Source organism: Rousettus aegyptiacus, unplaced genomic scaffold (genome assembly GCF_014176215.1).
Source record: "Rousettus aegyptiacus isolate mRouAeg1 unplaced genomic scaffold, mRouAeg1.p scaffold_m13_p_18, whole genome shotgun sequence".
NCBI lineage: Eukaryota > Metazoa > Chordata > Mammalia > Chiroptera > Pteropodidae > Rousettus > Rousettus aegyptiacus.
The window spans coordinates 11912398-11930088 of NW_023416293.1; the positions used below are offsets into that span (position 1 = coordinate 11912398).

Sequence of the window (17691 nt, forward strand, 5' to 3'; positions counted from 1 at the left end):
GGCTGTCCGGGGCGGGGCGAGGTGGGGCGCTGTGCGGGGCGGGGCGCGGGGGGCTGTCGGGGCGGGGCGTGTGGGGGTGTTGCTGTGCGGGGCGGGGCGCGGGGGGCTGTCGGGGGCGGAGCGAGGGGGGCGTGGTGCGGGCGGGGCATAGGGGTGCGCTGTGCGGGGCGGGGCGCGGGGGGCGCAGAGCGGGGCGGGGCGAGAGGGTCGCGTTGGGTGGGCACGGTGCGAGGCGGGGCGAGGGGGGCGCGGGGCGGGGCGCGGGGGGTGCAGTGCGGGGAGGGGCGCGGGGGGAGCGCCAGGCGGGGCGGGGCGAGGGGGGGCGCAGTGCGGGGCGGGGCGCCGGGCGGGGCGGGGCGCGGGGGGGCGCAGTGCGGCGCGGGGCGAGGAGGGTGCGGGGGGGGAGCAGTGCGGGCGGGGGAGCCAGGCGGGGCGGGGCGAGGGGGGGCGCAGGGAGGGGGCGGGGCGCAGGGCGGGGCGGGGCGCGGGGGGCGCAGATGCGGGGCGGGGCGAGGGGGGTGCGGGGGGGCGCAAGTGCGGGCGGGGCGCCGGGCGGGGCGAGGGGGGCGCGGGGCGGGGCGCGGGGGGCGCAGTGCGGGGCGGGGCGCGGGGCGCCGTCAGGCCCGCGGCCCCGGCCGCGCTCGGAGGCGCGAGTCCGCCTCCGGCCGTGGCCCCGGGCGCCCAGCGGGGCCGGACGCCGCCCGCGCCCCCGGCGGCGCCCTCCCCGCGCGCCGCGGCCTCGTCCCCCCCGCGCCTGCGCCCCGCCTCGCGCCCGGAGCCCGCGCCCGGCCCCGCCGCCCGGACCCGGCGCCGCCGCCCGCGCAAGATGTCGGCGCGGACGCCGCTGCCCACGGTGAACGAGCGCGACGCGGAGGACGTGAGTAGCCGGGGCCGCGGCCCCCCGACCCCGCGGCGCCCCGATCCCGCGGCCCCCCGACCCCGCGGCCCCCCGACCCCGCGGCGCCTCCCTGCGCGCCCCAGCGCCGTGCGGAGGAGGCGCCCGCGGGGATGGGGGGTCCCGCGGAGATGGGGGTCCCCGCAGCCCGGCCGCCCTGCTGCTCCCCGGGCTTTCGGCGCCGCGCCGAGGCTCCGGCCCCGCGGGCGAGCCGGCCGACCCCCCCTCTCCGGGGCCCCGTGACTTCGCTGTTTGCAGCGTTGTGGCCACATGGGGGGTCGTGGGCAACGAGGGGGGCAGGTCGGACACGGAGGGCCCGCGGAGGGTGGTGGAGACGGGCGTGTGTGTGTGCGCGCGTGTGCATGCGTGCACGCGAGTTCGCAGTGCCGTGACACTCACTCTTCGGTAGTGATGAGAATTTCACCCACAGCCTCCGTGGCTCTGAGGTCACAGCAAACCAAAGGCTTTTCTTCTCTTGCTCAAGTCGGTGGCGATAAATCAGGGCAGGTTTTACTTTAAATCTCTCCTCCTCCTCCTCCGGGCAGTGTCGTAAGGTGCATTTTTTTTTTTAAAGGAAGGGTTGTCTGTGCTTTTGATCGACTTGCCCTCAGGAGTTTTTATCTACAAACAGATGTCCCTGCTGTTTAAATTCTTAAAAACCCAAGGAACAAGATCAGTTGTATTTCCACCTCCAGAAGTATAATTGTGCCTGTGTCTCTGTCAGTTCTTTTGTGGGAGAGATTTAACAACAACAACGACGACGACAACAACGACAACTCTCGTGACCTGTAAACAGGGCCTGGGCTGATTTTCTGAGTTCTTTAAGGAGCTAGAGGGACAGCAAGTTTTGCTCTGCTGTCCACATCTCTGTTTCTCGAGTTAACTCGTGGACGCTCCAGCTCTTGCTGTACGATGCCTTCGCAGGGTGAGCAAAACACAATGAAGTCCTTTGGCGTTTATAGACAAAAGGTAGGAGAGAGAAGAGACGCAAAGTCACCTCTGAAGCGAGCGAGCCAGGGAGGAAGGTGTGAACGGCTGCTTTGGTCCTGGAGCATGGGGCAGCGCAGAGGCTTGATGTAATCACGTGAAGGGAGAAGAAATTCTAGGAAGAGGCTGTTAGAAGACCCAGGAAGCTGTTCCAGGGTACCTTTTAAAATGGTAAAGATACAGTGTAAGTCTGCTGAGACCATAAATGATAACAATTTGCATCGTTGTTTAAAAAAATATACAGTCGATGCATAATTCTGATTGAGAGAGTGAGGAAGGTCAAGGAGAAAAATGAAAATGTTGGTTAAAGTTGATGGTGCAGAATTTTTCGCATAAAAACTCTAAAAAGGCTCGTCATTCAGTGTCATTTCAGTTTCAGTGAAAAGTAAGACTTATTTTTATTAGCAAACACTGGGTGTGTTAACCTCAGAAGGGTGGGAAGATACATTGCTTTTATTTTCTCGAGGGTTTTGGATAGCGTGTTTAGCTCTTTTCATGCTTGTATGACAAGGTACTTTATTCAGACATGAGATAGCATTATAGAAATTACATCAAGGAGTAGTACAAAATGTGGGGTTTTAAAGCTAAGCAATAATTGTGTGATACATTTTGTTGTACTTCTGAAAATTATTATGCTGCATTAAATGCATTTGCTCTCTTTCTGGACATGTTATTTCAAAGTCACTTTTATGTTCTTGTCCCTTGTTGTCATTGCGTTGTATATAACTCTACCCACAACTAGCTTACTTTGCCCACATCCTGATTTTCTCCTAATTGCCATGGAAAATATTACTACAGCTGTTCATTTATCAGTAAAAGTATACACTTAGCTTTGGTTTTGAACTGGGATACAGAGTACTATTGAAGACAAGCCTGTCCCCTCAGGGAGCTTAGAGAAAAGGTAAATAAATATAATCCCAAACAGTAAATAGGGCTAAATTGATTTAAAGGCTCCGTAGGAGTTTATCACAGAGACCATCACCGATGGCTATTTAAATCACAGATTGTTGTTTCTCTTTATTCTCTGGTGGGTAGTAAATATCATCCATTCTTACCTCTCATCAATGAAGTAAAGTACTAAACTGACTTGTTAGCTACTAGATTAATACCATTGTGGCAGTCGAAATGTACGTTTTGCCACCTGCGATGTATTTTGAAAAATGGTTTTGAAAATTTACATTTATATGACTACGAAAGGCATCTCAGTCTTTTGGAATATTAAGGACACAACTAAAGACATTTTTTTTTTACCACTAGAAATTAAAATAAATATGATAATTTAAAAAACCATCTTGGTGTTGTATTGAAATCACTTGCAGTTTATATAAAAATGTGTTTAGTCATACAAGAACGTATTCGGGACTATGTGTCCTTGGGAGTTTGTAATGATCTACCCTTTCCCACGTCACTAATATATATTGAGGATAAATTTAAAAATTCAAAAGAGGAATGTTGCAACATTAATCTTCTATATTCCACTTTATAGTAGAGTGAGAAAGAAATAATTTTTTTTGAGACCATTCTGTGTGTATTTTTTCAGAAATATTTTCTTCCATGGAGGAGTTGTGTGTGCATTAACAGGCTTCAAATGGCTAAATACAATTGAACAACCAATGACTCACTCTGAAGGCAATAAACACTTCATAGTAAAGTAGAAAAACCATGTTGCAGATACTAGAATTAATGTCTGCAAATGGGTTTGATAGTTTGTAGAGTAAGTCCAGTAAAAGAATGGTTAGTTGAAGTATTGCTTTTCTTTTCTTCTGTTAGATCATATTTCGATAGTTCCAGCATGGAATAGTATATCACCATTACTCTCATGTGCTTTCAGACGAAGCGAGGAAAAAATGTTTTTCACATGTTGGAAAACTCTAATAATGCTATTTTTTACGGGTTGGAAATGTCCAGACTAGCTTTTTGGTGGTGAGATTTTGATAAATACGAAGAAAAGGGATCTGATTCCTTTTGGGGATGTTTTAATGTAGACTTTGGTTAAAGTTATTTGTAAACTTTGAGTAGCAGAACGCTCAATGGTGATTCTTTTCATAGATCTGAAACTCACAGTGGTGACTGCAACAAGTACTGGACGTGACTAAGGTGGTCACTGGTCATTTGTCCTCTGGGAATCATTGTTAGTCACCACTGTCCTTGGGTTTGCTCTGACCCTGTGCGTACCTCTCATGTCCCGTGCTGCATTCTAATTGCCGGGTTACTTTGCTGCTTTTATTCTGTACTTGCCGGTGCCAGGTGCGATGACTAGGAGTAATATACAAGGGATCATGCTGTCATGTCCCCCTTTTGAATTTTCCATTTGTCATCAACAGATATTAGTGTCTCTCTAGGATTTTGTTTTGGGAGTCCGATTATGTTAGATCTCATTCATTTTTTACCCATGAGTTCATGCCTCTCTGTTCTACGAGCCGTATGATTTGTTTAGATCTAAACTCTGTGGATTTATATCTTTTATTAATTTTGGCAATGCGCGACCATCACCTCTTTGAAATTTGCCTTACCTCTCTTCTCTCCCGTGTTTCTGGTGCTCCGATTAAGACGTGCTAAAATTTCTCATTCCGTCCGACATCTTTAGTCTTAAACTCTCATTCATTTCTTCTCCTGTTTCATCGTTTCTCTGCGCTACGATCTATAGTTAGATCTACGGTCCAGTTACTGTGCATAATATGTTTAGGTCTGTGTTTCAGTTAGCTGCATCTCTTCGGCTGCATTTAAATCACTGTTACGTACACCCTCTGTCGAATATGTTTTTTGTCGCGCTAGGGGAAAAAACCACGCGACGTGAGATCTGAGCTCTTAAGGGATCGCTGAGTGCACAGCGCGGCGCGGCGTCGTGGGCGACAGGCACAGCGTTGCCCAGGAAATCTCTGGAACCTTTTCATCGTGCAGGACTGAAGCTTCATACCCAGTTCTCCTTCCTCCTGGCCCCTGTCCGCCACAGTGCTACTTCCTGCTTCTCTAAGTTTGATGACCTTAGCAACCTCTTAAAAGAGAAATCGTGCAATATTAATCATTCTATGACCGGCTTCGCTCCCCTAGCTTAATGCCCTCAAGATTCATCCACGTTGTAGCCTATAACAGACTCTCTTTCCTTTCTGTGGTGGAAAAATATTCCACTGGATGTGTCTAGCACATTTCCTTCACCCACTCATCTGTCGGTGGACATTTGTGTTCTTTTCTTTCTTATCTTGGTGATTGGGAATACTGTGGCAGTGAACATGGGGATGCAAATATCTCTTTGAGACCTTGGTTTCTGTTCTTTTGAATAAATACTTAGAAGTGGGATTGCCGCATCTATTTTTAATCGTTCGAACTCCCTACTGTTTTCCAAAGTGGCTGTACCATTTCACTTTCCCATTAAGAGTGCACAAGGGTTCTGATTTCTCCACATCCTCACCAACATTTGTTATTGTCTAGATTTTTGGTGTTGTTGTTGTTGTTGTTGTTGTTTTTTAAATAATGGCCATCCTAATGGGCGTGAAGTGATATCTCATTGTGGCTTTGATTTGCATTTCCCTAATAATTAGTGACACTAAGCATCTTTTCATATGTCTTTAGCCATTTATATAGAGAAACATCTATTCAAGTCCTTTGTCCATTTTTTAAAAATCAGGTTATTTTTTTTTCCTGCTATTGAATTGTAGAAATTCCTTATGTAGTTTAGATGTTAACCCCCTTTCAGATATATGATTTGCAAGTATTTTCTCCCTTTACACAGCTTGCCTTTTCACTCTGTCGATTTTTTCCTTCGCTGTGCAGAGACTTTTTAGTTTGATGTGGTTCCACCCACTTTTGCCTTATTCGCCCATGCTTTTGGTATCATCTCCATGAAATCATTTCCAAGAACAACATAATAAAGTTTTTCCCCCAGTTTTTTTTTTTTTTTTAGTGTTATATTTTCAGGTAGTACATTTAAGTTTTTAATTTATTTTGAGTTGATTTTTGTATGTAATGAAAGAGAAAGAATCCAATTTCTGGATATCCAGTTTTTCCACACCGTTTGTTGAGAAAACTCTTCTTTCCTCCTTGTATATTCCTGGCACTCTTGTTAAAGATCGTTTGACCATATGTGCACGTGTAGGTTTATTTCTGGGCTGTCAGTTCTGTTTGGTTGGTCTGCATGTCTATCTTTAAGTCATTACCATACTGTTAGAATTACTATAGCTTAAAATATTTTTTGAAGCCAGAAATTGTGAGGCCTCCAGCTTTTTGGTTCTTTCTCAAGAAAATTTAGACAATTCGGGGTCCTTGTGAGTCCTGAATTATCTATATGTGTGTTAGGACTGTTCTTTTTTTGGTTGTTGTTTCTGTAAAAAGTGCTATTGGGGTTTTCATAGGGATTGTAGTAAACCTGTAGATCTCTTTAACTAGTACAGCCGTTTTATCAATATTAAACCTTCCAATCCATTAATGTTTTGTAGTTTTGAGTGTATAAGTCTTTCTCCTCCTTGGTTAAGCTTATTCCTAAATATTTGTTTTTGATGCTATTGAAAATGAGATTGTTTTTTAATTTCTTTTTTATATTATTGTTATGGTATAGAGAAACAAGTTATTGTTGTTTGTTGATTTTGTATCCCGCGACTTAACTGCATTCGTTTATAGTTCTGAGTGTGTGTGTGTGTGTGTGTGTGTGTGATCTGTAGTGTTTCCTATATATATATAACATGTCATCTGTGAAGAAATACTTTTTTCAATTTGGATATCTTCTTTTTCTTGCCTAATTGCTCTGGCTATGATTTTTATTACTGAGTTGACGATAAGCGTCAAGAGTGTGAGTCCTTGCCTCGTTTGTGATCTCAGAGGAAAAGCTTTCGAGTTTTCACCGCTGGGCATGTTAGCTGTGGGCTTTTCATATACGGCCTTTCTTATGTTCACGTAAGTCGTCCATTTCTAGAGAGTTGAGCATTTTTATCTTGAAAGAATGTTGAACCCTTTGGTCACACGCCTTTTCTGCATCCGTAGAGACGACCCTGTCCTTTTCATCCTTTGTTCTGTTAACGTGTGGTGTGTCACCGTGATTATTGTTTGTTGAACCTTTTTTGTATCCCAGGGATGAAATCCATTTGGTCATGGTTTATGGTTCTTTAATATGCTGTTAAATTTTGGTTTGCTAATATTTTGTTTAGATTTTTACATCTGTAGTCATCAGGAAATTGGCCTGTAGTTTCTTTTCTTGTTATGTCTTTTTCTCGCTCTGGTATGAGAGTAACGCTGTCGTCATATAACAAGTTAGGAAGTGTACTCTTCATTTTTCGGAAGAGTTTGAGAAGGATTGGTATAAGTTCTTTAAACGTTTGTGGAATTCACCAGTAAAGCTTCTGGTACTGAGCTTTTCTTGGTTGGAAGGTTTTTAATTACCGATTCAATCTTCTTACGAGTTATATATCTTTTCAGATTTTCTATTTGTTCATGGTCGAATCTTAATAGATTGTATGTTTGTAGGAATTTCTCTTAGGTTTTCCAATCTGTTGGCATATAGTTATTCTTAGTATTCTCTTATGAGCCTTTTTATTTCTGTGGCATTAGTTGCAATGTCTCCTCTTTAATTTCTGATTTCATGTTTTTTTTAAGTCTTCTCTCTCTTTTTTAATGTCTGTCTAAAGATTTGTTATGTGTCGATCTTTGGATAAAAACAGTTCTTAGCGTTGTTGACTTTTCTATTGTTTTTCAATTCTCCATCTCACTTATTCTTGTATTAATCTTCATTACAATTTGCTTCCTTCTGCTAGCTTTGAGCTGAGGATTTTCTTCCTTGTCTAGTTCCTCGAGGCGTATAGTTAGGTCATTGAGATCTCTCTCTCTCTCTTTCAATGTAGTTCACTCTTAGTGGTGCTTTTGCTACATCGCTTAAGTTTTTATATATTACGTTTTCATTTGTCTCAAGAAGTTTCTGATTTCCCTTTTGATTCCTTGACCATTGGTTGTTGAAGAGTATGCTGTTTAATTTCCACATGTTTGCGAATTTTCTAATTCTCTTTCTGTTACTGATCTCTAGTTTTATGTCGTCAGTTTGGGGAAGATACTTGGTATGATTTCAGTATTTTTAAATTGGCTAAGACTTGTTTCGTGACTCAGTGAGATCTGTCCTGGAGAATGTTATGCGTGTTTGACGGAATGTGGACTCTGCTGCTGTCGAGTGAAACGTTCTGTATATTTCTCTTAGGTCCATTTAGTTTGTCATATTGCTCACGTCCTCTGTTTTTTCCTTGATCTTCTGTCTGGACGTTCTGTCTGTTATTGAAAATGGCGTGATGAAATGTCCCGTTACTGCGTTGCTATCTGTTTCTTCCTTCAGATTTAAAAATGCCTGCTTCCTATACTTAAGTGCTCTGATGTTGTCTCTATACATATTTATAATTGTTAAATCTTCCTGGTGAATTGATCCTTTGAATCATTATATAATGTCCCTTTTTGTCCTTCTTGTCTCACGTGACAGTTTTTGACTTCAAGTCTGTTTTGTCTGCTGTAAGTATGGCCGCCGGTTACTACCGGCGTGAATATCTTTTTCCATCCTTTCACTTTCAATGTGTGTGTGTCCTTAGCATATAGCTGGAGAGATTTCTTTTTTTTATCCATTCAGCCACTCTACGTATTTTGATTAGGAAGTTTAATCCATTTATATATAAAGTAGTTGTCGATAGGGGACGATTTCAACATTGATATTTTGTTCATTGTTTTCTGTGGGTTTTGTAGTTCTTTGTTTCTCTTAACCGCTCTTGCTCTCTTTGTATTTTGTTGATTTTTGTGTGTGTGGCGACATGCTTTGATTCCTTTCTCGTTTTCTTTTGTGTATCTTCTGTAGGTATTTTCTTCGTGGTTACCATGCAGCTAACCCAAAATACCTTATTACAGTCTATTTTAGACGGATGACAGCTTTAATCTCAGACAAAAATTCTACACTTTTACTTTTCCCTCCCCCACACTTTAAATTATTAATGCCAGAAATTATGTCTTTTTATATCGTGTAATCATGAACGTATTTTATTAGTGTTTAAAATGCTTATGTCTTTTAACCAGAATTAAAATGATTTATGCATTGTCATTACAGTATCACAGTATTCCGTGTTTGCCGATATATTTCCCTTCGCCAACAAACTTTATATTTCCGTGCGCTTTCCTGTTGCTGTTCAGCACCTTCTTGTTTCAACTTGAATGACGCCCGTTAGCGTTTCGCGTGAGGCAGTTCTAGTGGTAATGAACTCCCTCAGCTTCTGTTCATCTGTGAAAGTTCTTATCTCCCCTTCATTTTCGAAGGACAGTTTTGCTTGATATAGAGAGTTGGTTAGCAGTTTTTGTTGTTGTTTTTGTTTGTTTGTTTCTTTGTTTCTTTCTTTCAGCAGTTTGAATACAGTATCGCATTCTTTCCTGGTTTCCAAGTTTTCTGCTGGTAGGCTTATGGGGTTTCATTTGTATGTGACAAGTTGCTTTTTTCTTGCTGCTTTCAAATGTCCGTCTTTAACTTTTGACAAGTGGACACCTTTGGGTCCATCCTGTTGAAGTCCTTTTGGATTTCTTGAATCAGGTTGTCCCTTTCCTTGCCCATACTTCAGAACTTTCAGCCATTTTTTTTTTTCTTCTTTAAGCTTTCTGTCCTTTCTCTCTTCTCCTTCTGGGACTCCCATAATGTGCATTTTAGTCCATTTGATGGTATCCCGTAAGTTCTTCAGGCTTTCTTCACTGTTTTTCATTATATTTCTTTTTGCTTCTCTGACTAGATCATTTCAAACAACCTGTCGTCAGTTTTGCTGATTGTTTCTTCTGCTTCGTGAAGTCGGCAGTAACCCCTCTATTGCATTTTTTATTTTAGTTCTTGAATTCTTTACTTCCAAAATTTCTATTTGTTTCTTTTTTTAAATATTACCTACCTCTTTGTGGAAATTCTTATTTTCATGAACTCATTGAGCAGCTTTATGTCAAATGTTTTTAATTCTTTGTCAGATAATACACCTTCGTTTCATAAGGGTTGGCTTATGGAGATTTATTTTATGCCCTGTTTCTTTGCGTTCCTTGTGACTTCATGTTGGTAGCCATGCATTTTAAAAGTCGACTACCTCTCCCAGTCTTTCTAGACCGGCTTGATACCTGGCAAGATCTTCACATTTCATTCCCGCTGGAGACACTCAGGGCTCTCAGGTCTGCTCTGTGCATGTGTCTTCTTACCTTGCGTGCGGCGACTCTTGACTGGATGGGTTCGTGGTTTCTTGTCCTTGGGAGCTCTTAATCTCTGGTCCCCTCTGGTGCCCCTGCTGTATCGTGGTCCCTCTGAAACACCAGCACACCGAGCAGCTCTTCGTTCTCAGCAGCCCCCGGGGCCTGGCATTCGCTAATTCCCAGCTGTGCCCTGAGTCAAGCTGGACGGAAACCCGTCCTCAGGCAGCTCCCTGAAAAGCCAGGGTGCCGGACACATGCTCCACTCGTCCCTTTGCCCATCTGTTGTATTTTAAATTTTATTGTTTCGTGTTTCTAAACTGTCTGCATCACAAATTGTTACACCATGATCTGAAGAGTTAAGGAACATACTTACATGGCAAATGTTAGTAATATTTTACAAATCACTGAAAAGTTTGTGTCATTTAAGTTTTATGTTTCCAAAAACTTTCCTTTTTTTAGTATTATGATTTTTTTAATGTAAATAATCTGTTAGTAGATATGTATAATACATATGTAATTTTTAAGTTGGCTTTTCTAAGGTGGTCCATACTTGAAAATTTTAAAAGTAGGGGCACTTGTTCTAAAGTTCGAAGACCATTCTATAGCACAGAGTTTAGCGGTGTTCTATAATTCCAGTGTGTGTAAACTTTATCTTCCTAACTCAATTGAAAGTTTTTTGGGATCAGGGATTACGTCCCACGTTACCTCTGTATATCCTAGGTGTTTGGGGGTACTAAACAATTTACTAAATCAGGACAGTTTATTCTCAAATACAGCGAGTTTGTGCACCAGCTGGGGAGATCATTTCAGATTCACCTTCCTAACCTCTGCCTCGCCCACTCCATGTCCTTACTCAGTTTCTCTAGGATGGGGCCCAGGAATTCCTATTTTCATAAACCCTAGGTAGTTCCGATGTTGATACCCACCGACTAGGCTTTGCAAAACAGTGAGTTATGCGATGGCGATGATTACATCGTACTGAATCTCTCATCTTTTGATTAAAATGAAAAAAAAAAGATATGGTTGATGTTTGTTATAGAAGGTAGGGCGGGAAAAATGATGACTCGATCTTTTTAATAGATGACGAGAGCACTAGAAAGTAACAGGGAATTAACTGTCCGGCTTGGAGAGAATAAACTTACGTGTTGGTGGTGTTTGTGGGTCTGCGATCGACGAAGGGGGCGATGGGGAATTTCACGTTCTCGCCTACCTTTTCCCGGCTTTATCTGGTTGACCGTATTGGGAAGGGTGGGCGGCGGCAAAATGAAAGACTTCAGCATACAGTGCCTTTGGTTATAGGCGATCGTTTTGTTTTTGTTTTGTTTTTTTTTTTCTGAGAAAGTATTATTTAACACTGTTTCGACCACCGCGTCAGTTTCGTTCAGGTTGTAAACAGATCCGAAGCTGAGAAACAGTCCCAAGTTCTAACGAACTCCTTGTGCAGGATCTAGCCACAGGTTTATTTTAAATCTTTAAAGATACGCGACTACCTTTCTTTGGGGGGATCAACAGTACCGCTTTCTCGATTTCAAAAGCGGTTTTGCTTTTATGTCCTTTCCTGTTTGTTCCGTCTCGGTTGGAGGCCATAGGGACGCAAAGGGAAACCCAGGCAAAACGAAACCTGCCCCCTGCTCAGCAGGGACTCGGGGCCCGAAGACTGGGACAGACAGAGACGCCCACCAGCACAGTACAGAGTTTCGGTTCCTTGTCAGCTCAGCGATCGGGACACAGGATAAAGAAGGGTCGGGGAGGCAGGACGGAGCGCCCAAGAAAGGTTCCTAGCCTTTGACCTGAGGCTGGAAAGATAAGTCCTCCTTCGCCAAGTCGCTCCGGCCCCTCGACAATCGAGTCGGTGGGAAGAGGAGACTCTCGGGCTGCGAGAGCGTGGAGCATGAAGGCCCCGAGTGTGAAGCGGAGAGGAGGGGGCAGGAGCCTGGGGGAGGGCGCGTTTAGCCTGAAGGCCAGGCCGGGCCCAGCATGCCTTAGCAGGACCTGGCCCTGGGGCTGGCGGGTGCTGTTGGAGGGTTTAAGTAGAGGGTCGGCATGCTTAGATTTGCATTCTGTGTGTGCCTGTGTGTTTTAGAAGCACATCAGGTTTAAAAGTTCAGTGGCTTGCTTTCTCATAGGCCACAAAGGTGCCTTTTCTATGACACAGATGACAACTTCGGCATGTTGGGAGGAGGTTGAGGTACAGGGGAGAGGGCAGAGCTGGTGATAAAGACCCTGACCGTGCCCTAACTTCCGTTAGGCTCCTCTGGGCCTCCTCAGCTCGGCCTCGACCATGGCCCTCCAGTCTGTCCCGTCCCTGCGTGGCCTGCACAGTCCGGTCTCAGCGAGGAGTTCCGCTCAGTCCCTCCAGGGAGCATTTGCTCGCCCTCGCTCTCTGACCACCCCGGGTATCTCAACAAGTCGCTCGTCCCCTCCCTCGGACATCCGAGTCCTTGACCTGCCTTCGCCCAGAACGCCCCTCCCCTCGATGTCTTGCCTTAGTGATTTTCCACCCACCGACCCCCTTCCTCCGGCCCTCAGCCGTGGGTCTGCAGCTGTCACCGCTGAATTCCGAACTGGTCCCTCTCCCCTGCGGTAACAGCCCCGTCGCCGTAACCGTAACCGTGAATATAGTCTTCCTCACCGCTTCCGCAAGCGTCAGAATAATGATTACTTTAACACCAATTAAGAAAAAAAAATTCATGTTTTCTAATGAAATCTCATACACACCGTCGTGTTAGAGAAGCCCCCATGGTAACCATAAAAGAATTAGCGGACCAGAAATGAGAGCCCCTCCAGGCTTGGGACAGAGGAACAGGGTGTACCATAAAGGGGCTCGGAGGAGGATTCAGCCAGATGCTAGGGTGGGGATTCCGTAGCCTTTTTGGGCATCCCGCCTGTGACGTTAATCAGTCGACCTCCAGGGGAGATTATTTAGCTGCTGAGTCACTGGCTAGACGACCTTGGGCAAGTCATTTGACCCCTCTTCCTCTTGGCACTGACTGGTTCATCTCATTGTGATGCTTATCTGTAGAGCGCCTTGCACACTTTGCTCTGTGTAAATTATTTATTGACTGAGTAGCACCGCTAAGTCCTGCCATTGATTTAGATTCTTTCCATTTACTGTTTAAAATACCAGCAACTAGAGGGAAATGAATTATATGCCTCCGGTCACTTGTTGAAACCTGGGGAATTGACTTTCTAGTCAATTCTTGACTACCGCGGCCCAAAGGACATGCCGAGGAGGAAAGTCTTGAATGAAGGAGACCGGTAGGAGCCCGATTGATCGCGTCCACCTTCTTCCTACTTTCCTTTGCAGGAGGGAGGCAGAAACGGGGGAGGGAAGCATGTGCCAAGGAGGAGACTGGGCTCCCCTGCCGGAATTGAATAGCTACCCCGTAGGCTCGTTGCAACGGTGCTTGTGAACTGTTCTGCAATTTTCTTAAAGCCGCCCCACACGTAGTGCCGCAGACGTCCTGAGAACCCGAACGCACATTTCCACAGCCGTCAAGCAGTGGTGCCTGGCACGACCGGCTTTCAAATGTTTTTTCGGAATTGCTTGCTAGATTGTATTGGAAACAGCAAGAAAGTGTGAGTAAAACACATTCCCCCGCCTTAAGGACTTGAGCGCAGTGCTGTGCGCAGAGTAGCTACTCAGCGGATGTTTAGTAAATATATACTATTAAGATTCGCTCATTCTCTGGAAAATTTAGAAGTGCTTTAAGAAGCTGAGGTCGTGCTTTGTAGGTACAACTTTTGCTTTTTAAATTCTGATTCTTTTTTTTTATGAACTGACCATTTATTTCCTCATGTTCATGTGCATAAGTTTGTCATCAGTTAGAATTTTACTGTACTTCGGAAAATTTATTTAGAGAGCGTATTGACATTTAAGTCAAAATGATTATCAGCTTATGCTAGGGAATAATTATCGAATTTTGTTTCATTTACTCAGTACATCTGAATGGAAGGGCTTAGAATGAATTATGACTACAAGAGTGATTTAAAGAACAAACATCCGTCGTCATTTCTGGCTTGGGTTTACGTTATGGTCTTCGTCCTTGTGGGAGTGAAAGAACTAGGAAGTTTCTAAAAAGAACTTAATACCCTATTTTTAGATATAATTTAGACAAATGTTTTCTTCTGTTCCCCTGGGGACTCAGTCAACGTCTTCTGGCAAGCAGTAGTGAAAGACCTCCCAGGGGATTTGTCGGGGTCCGGAGCAGGAGGGTATTTTAGGGAGAAGTCCCTCTAAAAATAAAACACGGGCTCAGCCGCTCCCTGCCTACCTCCCCAAGAGAGGTACTCGCCCCTCTGTACACCCCAGTTCAGATCCGGAGGCAGCGTGACCGCTCGGTTAAGGCACAAGCTCCGAAGTCAGTCTGCGTGGGTTCAAATCCCAGCTCCGCCGAGTACTAGCTCTGTGGCCTTGGAAAGCCGTGGGATTTCTTTCTGCCTCAGGTTCTGTATCTGTGAAATGGAATGGCAGTCAGGCCCACCTTCCAGGGTTGTGAAGTTTAAATGCTCGAACACATACGACAAATGTCCTGGGAACAGTGCCCGTAGCCGGTAGGTAGGAGCTCTCTGCGTGTTAGCTGTCACTCTCATTCTGGTGGTTGTTATGTTTAGATAAAGGAGGTAAATATCAACGTTTTAAGTGCTTACCTCAGGGTTCCTGGATTATACGGGATTTTAATGTATTTTTTTTTTTAATCCTGTATTTTAGGCATGAGTTTATGTTCCTTTTTACACTAAGAAATTGTAAACATTGTACTAAACGTTAATACAAAAGTCGTATTAACTTTACAACGCGACGCGAACTTTCTGGTTCGCTGGAATCCTCGCGTCGAGGGTGAGAAAGCCGAGCCGGTCGTCGGAAGGCGACGTGGCAAAGAAGGAGTCCGAGGGTAGAGAGGACAGCGGCCCAGTGACGCCGGCGTTCTCGGTGGCGGTGATGCCTCAGGGTGCGCGACAACCCCAGCTTTCGTCATCCGCAGGGCGTGTGGCGTTTAGCATCTTCCCTTACCTGTAGAATGAGGGTAACGCATACCTGGCTGGGGGGGGGGGGTGTCGTTTTTAAGCTGTTAGGTGCACGTTACCTGCTTTGCAACAGAAGATGTTCAGGTGTTTAAAAGAAGAATCAAAACCACGGCGATGAGGAAATTCACGGTTGTTCATCTCGGGATATCGTCTGTTTGCTGCCTGCAGAGATGAGAACACACAGCTCAACTGCTGTTCCGCGGGCTTCCCGTTTTCTAAAACGTTCATTCTTCAGAGGAGTATAAATACACTCGGATCCGATGACTGCGTAGAACATGCTGATGGGAGCTCGCTCGCTCTCTCTCTCTCTCTCTCTCTCTCTCTCTCTCTCGAGCCTGCACTGGTCTTACCGACCCCAAACATAAAAGCAAGTCCTAAGTCAGGTTTCAACAAGTCGAAGGTAATTTCGATACTGCCATTGTCTCTACTGGAATATAATGTTCTTCCGTTGACTTCGCTATCATAACGCTCATAGACCCGTCACTGACTGATGACCACGCGCTTTTTTTTAGCATGCCGATCGGCCATTCGTGTATTTTCTTTTGTGATGTATGCGTACAGATCTTTTGCCTATTTTAAAATGGGGTTGGTTGTGTTTTTTTCTTGATTCGTAGGCTACACACACACACACACACACACACGCACACACACATTCTGTAAATAAGTTCCTTGACAGAAAATTACATCTGAAATTCAAGGAAGGGTCACAGTGGGGATAAAGAGTTGGGAGTCATACGGAATAGATAATACGGAAAGGCGCATCACTGAGTGAATTCTCACCGAGGGAAGGTGGGGACCAGTACTGTAGCGGACTGAGTTGACGCGGTTCCTCCCTCATTGCTGCAAACGCACCGATAGGCTTAAATATAATTTTTAAAAAGTTTATTAACTACATAACTGAGCTTTGAAGAGAAACCGAAGCCCGGATGGTGGGCACAAGCCGACAGCGTGGCGGCCCTCGGGGCGCGCACGGGGCAGTGGCTCCGGGGCTCTCGTGGGGACAGGACTGTGGGACCGGTCCCACCTGTGCTGGAGGAGCTGGGAGTGAGCCCCCGGCGTGACACTCACAGCCCCCGGAGCTGCCTCTCTGGGCAAAGAAAACTGAGAAGGACTGTGTCTCGGTTGAGGAATCGATGAGAAGGCTTGCCATCTACCCAAGGCCTAAAGAAATGGAAACTACAACTCTTGGCTGTGTGTGGAGTAGAAACCCCAAACTGAGACATTAATGTCAACATAGGTTCATGGCTTTGGTAGACTCTGGTAGAAAAAAATGAAACAGTGCTTAGTAGCATTACTTTAAAAAATCTGCAACTCAGAACTGTCACCAAACAGATTTTTTTTTTAAGGGGTTACATGAAACTCACCATCTTTGGGCAGTATTAATAAATACAAAAGAAAACCCAAAAAAGCAAAAAACAGAAACACTACCCTAAGAAGTAAAAAGAATGAAACAATCCGAATGATCTGCAAGAACTGAAGTTGTGTAAAGTAATTTTTAAGGCAGGAATAAAAATCACGATGAACAAGTGCGAAGAGTAAGCTGCTTAGAAAGAGAGCGAAGTGGAAATTCGACAAATGAAAGACTTAGTCATTGAAGTCGGAGCTCACTAGGACGGCCAGCCCCAGCTTACAGCTAGCCGGAGTCGGGCTCGGTGGGCTGGCGTAGTAGAAATCTCCGGAAATGACTTCACATGACTCAGAGAGAAATAGAGATGGAGAATATGAAAAGGCAATTAGGAAATATGGAGCCTAGAATGAAAAAGTACAACATACACTGAAAAGACATTCCAGAAACAGATAACAGATGAAATCTGTGAGCAGCAGTCATTGAAAAGATGATGGCTGAGAGTCATTCAGAGTCAGAGAGATTCTGTCTTCAGTATCTCTTTGAATATCTAGCAGAGTAAATAAAAAGAAATCCCTACCGAGTGGAACTGCAGACTCAAAATACCAAGAAAATCTGAGCAGCAGTCAAGAGAAAACATGTTTTCCAGAGTAACAACAGGTGTACAGTAGAGCTTCCATCAGCGATAATAAATATATTAAACGGTGGGATAAAATCTTTACGTGACGTGAGCGAATATAACTAACTTCAAAGTCTCTTAACAAAGCGACCCTTGAAGAGTAAAGGACAAAGGTATTTTCAGGTCGATGAAGACTGAGATTTTTCTACCTACATTTCCTGACTGACTGAATTACCAACAACGGATAATCCTTTTTATACAGACCGAATGCACGTTGTCTTCCTTTTGGCCATTTTACTGTAAATCAGCACTTCTATCCGAAGACAGAAGTAGAAAAAAGAGAAAAGTGCCAAGTTAAAATGGATTACGTGCTTATTTATTGAAAACATTAGCTTGGCGAAGGACAGAGTGGAAACCAGTGCATTAAATGGCTTTTAAATAGCCCGTGGATTTAATTTCTCTCTGTTCTCTATGATTTTCATTTAATACAAACACTTTAGAGTGTGCGTGTGGGTTTTTTTATGGTTTTGTTTTGTTTTGTTTTGTTTTGTTTTGTTTGCTCTGTGACTTCTCTTTCGAGCACGGAGGGAAACTGTGATTAACTGACAGCTGTGCTAATCCGGTGGGCCTTAGAGACCAGCCGCACCGAGGAGGCTC

The 17691-nt window shown here is 44.9% G+C and overlaps 1 protein-coding gene across 3 annotated transcripts in view; it reads left to right on the forward strand.

Moving 5' to 3' along the window:
- The first annotated feature begins 629 nt into the window (after positions 1–629).
- Positions 630–17691, forward strand: part of MARK1 (microtubule affinity regulating kinase 1) — a 53084-nt gene continuing 36022 nt past the window's right edge. The window contains exon 1 of one of the 3 annotated variants that reach the window (XM_036235462.1): positions 630–877. In XM_036235462.1, coding sequence (XP_036091355.1) covers positions 827–877 — 51 coding nt within the window. In that variant the 5' untranslated portion in view covers positions 630–826. Of the gene's footprint in view, positions 878–1840; positions 2054–17691 lie in introns of those variants that run through there. The other 2 variants (XM_016165075.2, XM_036235461.1) reach the window with 2 other exon arrangements.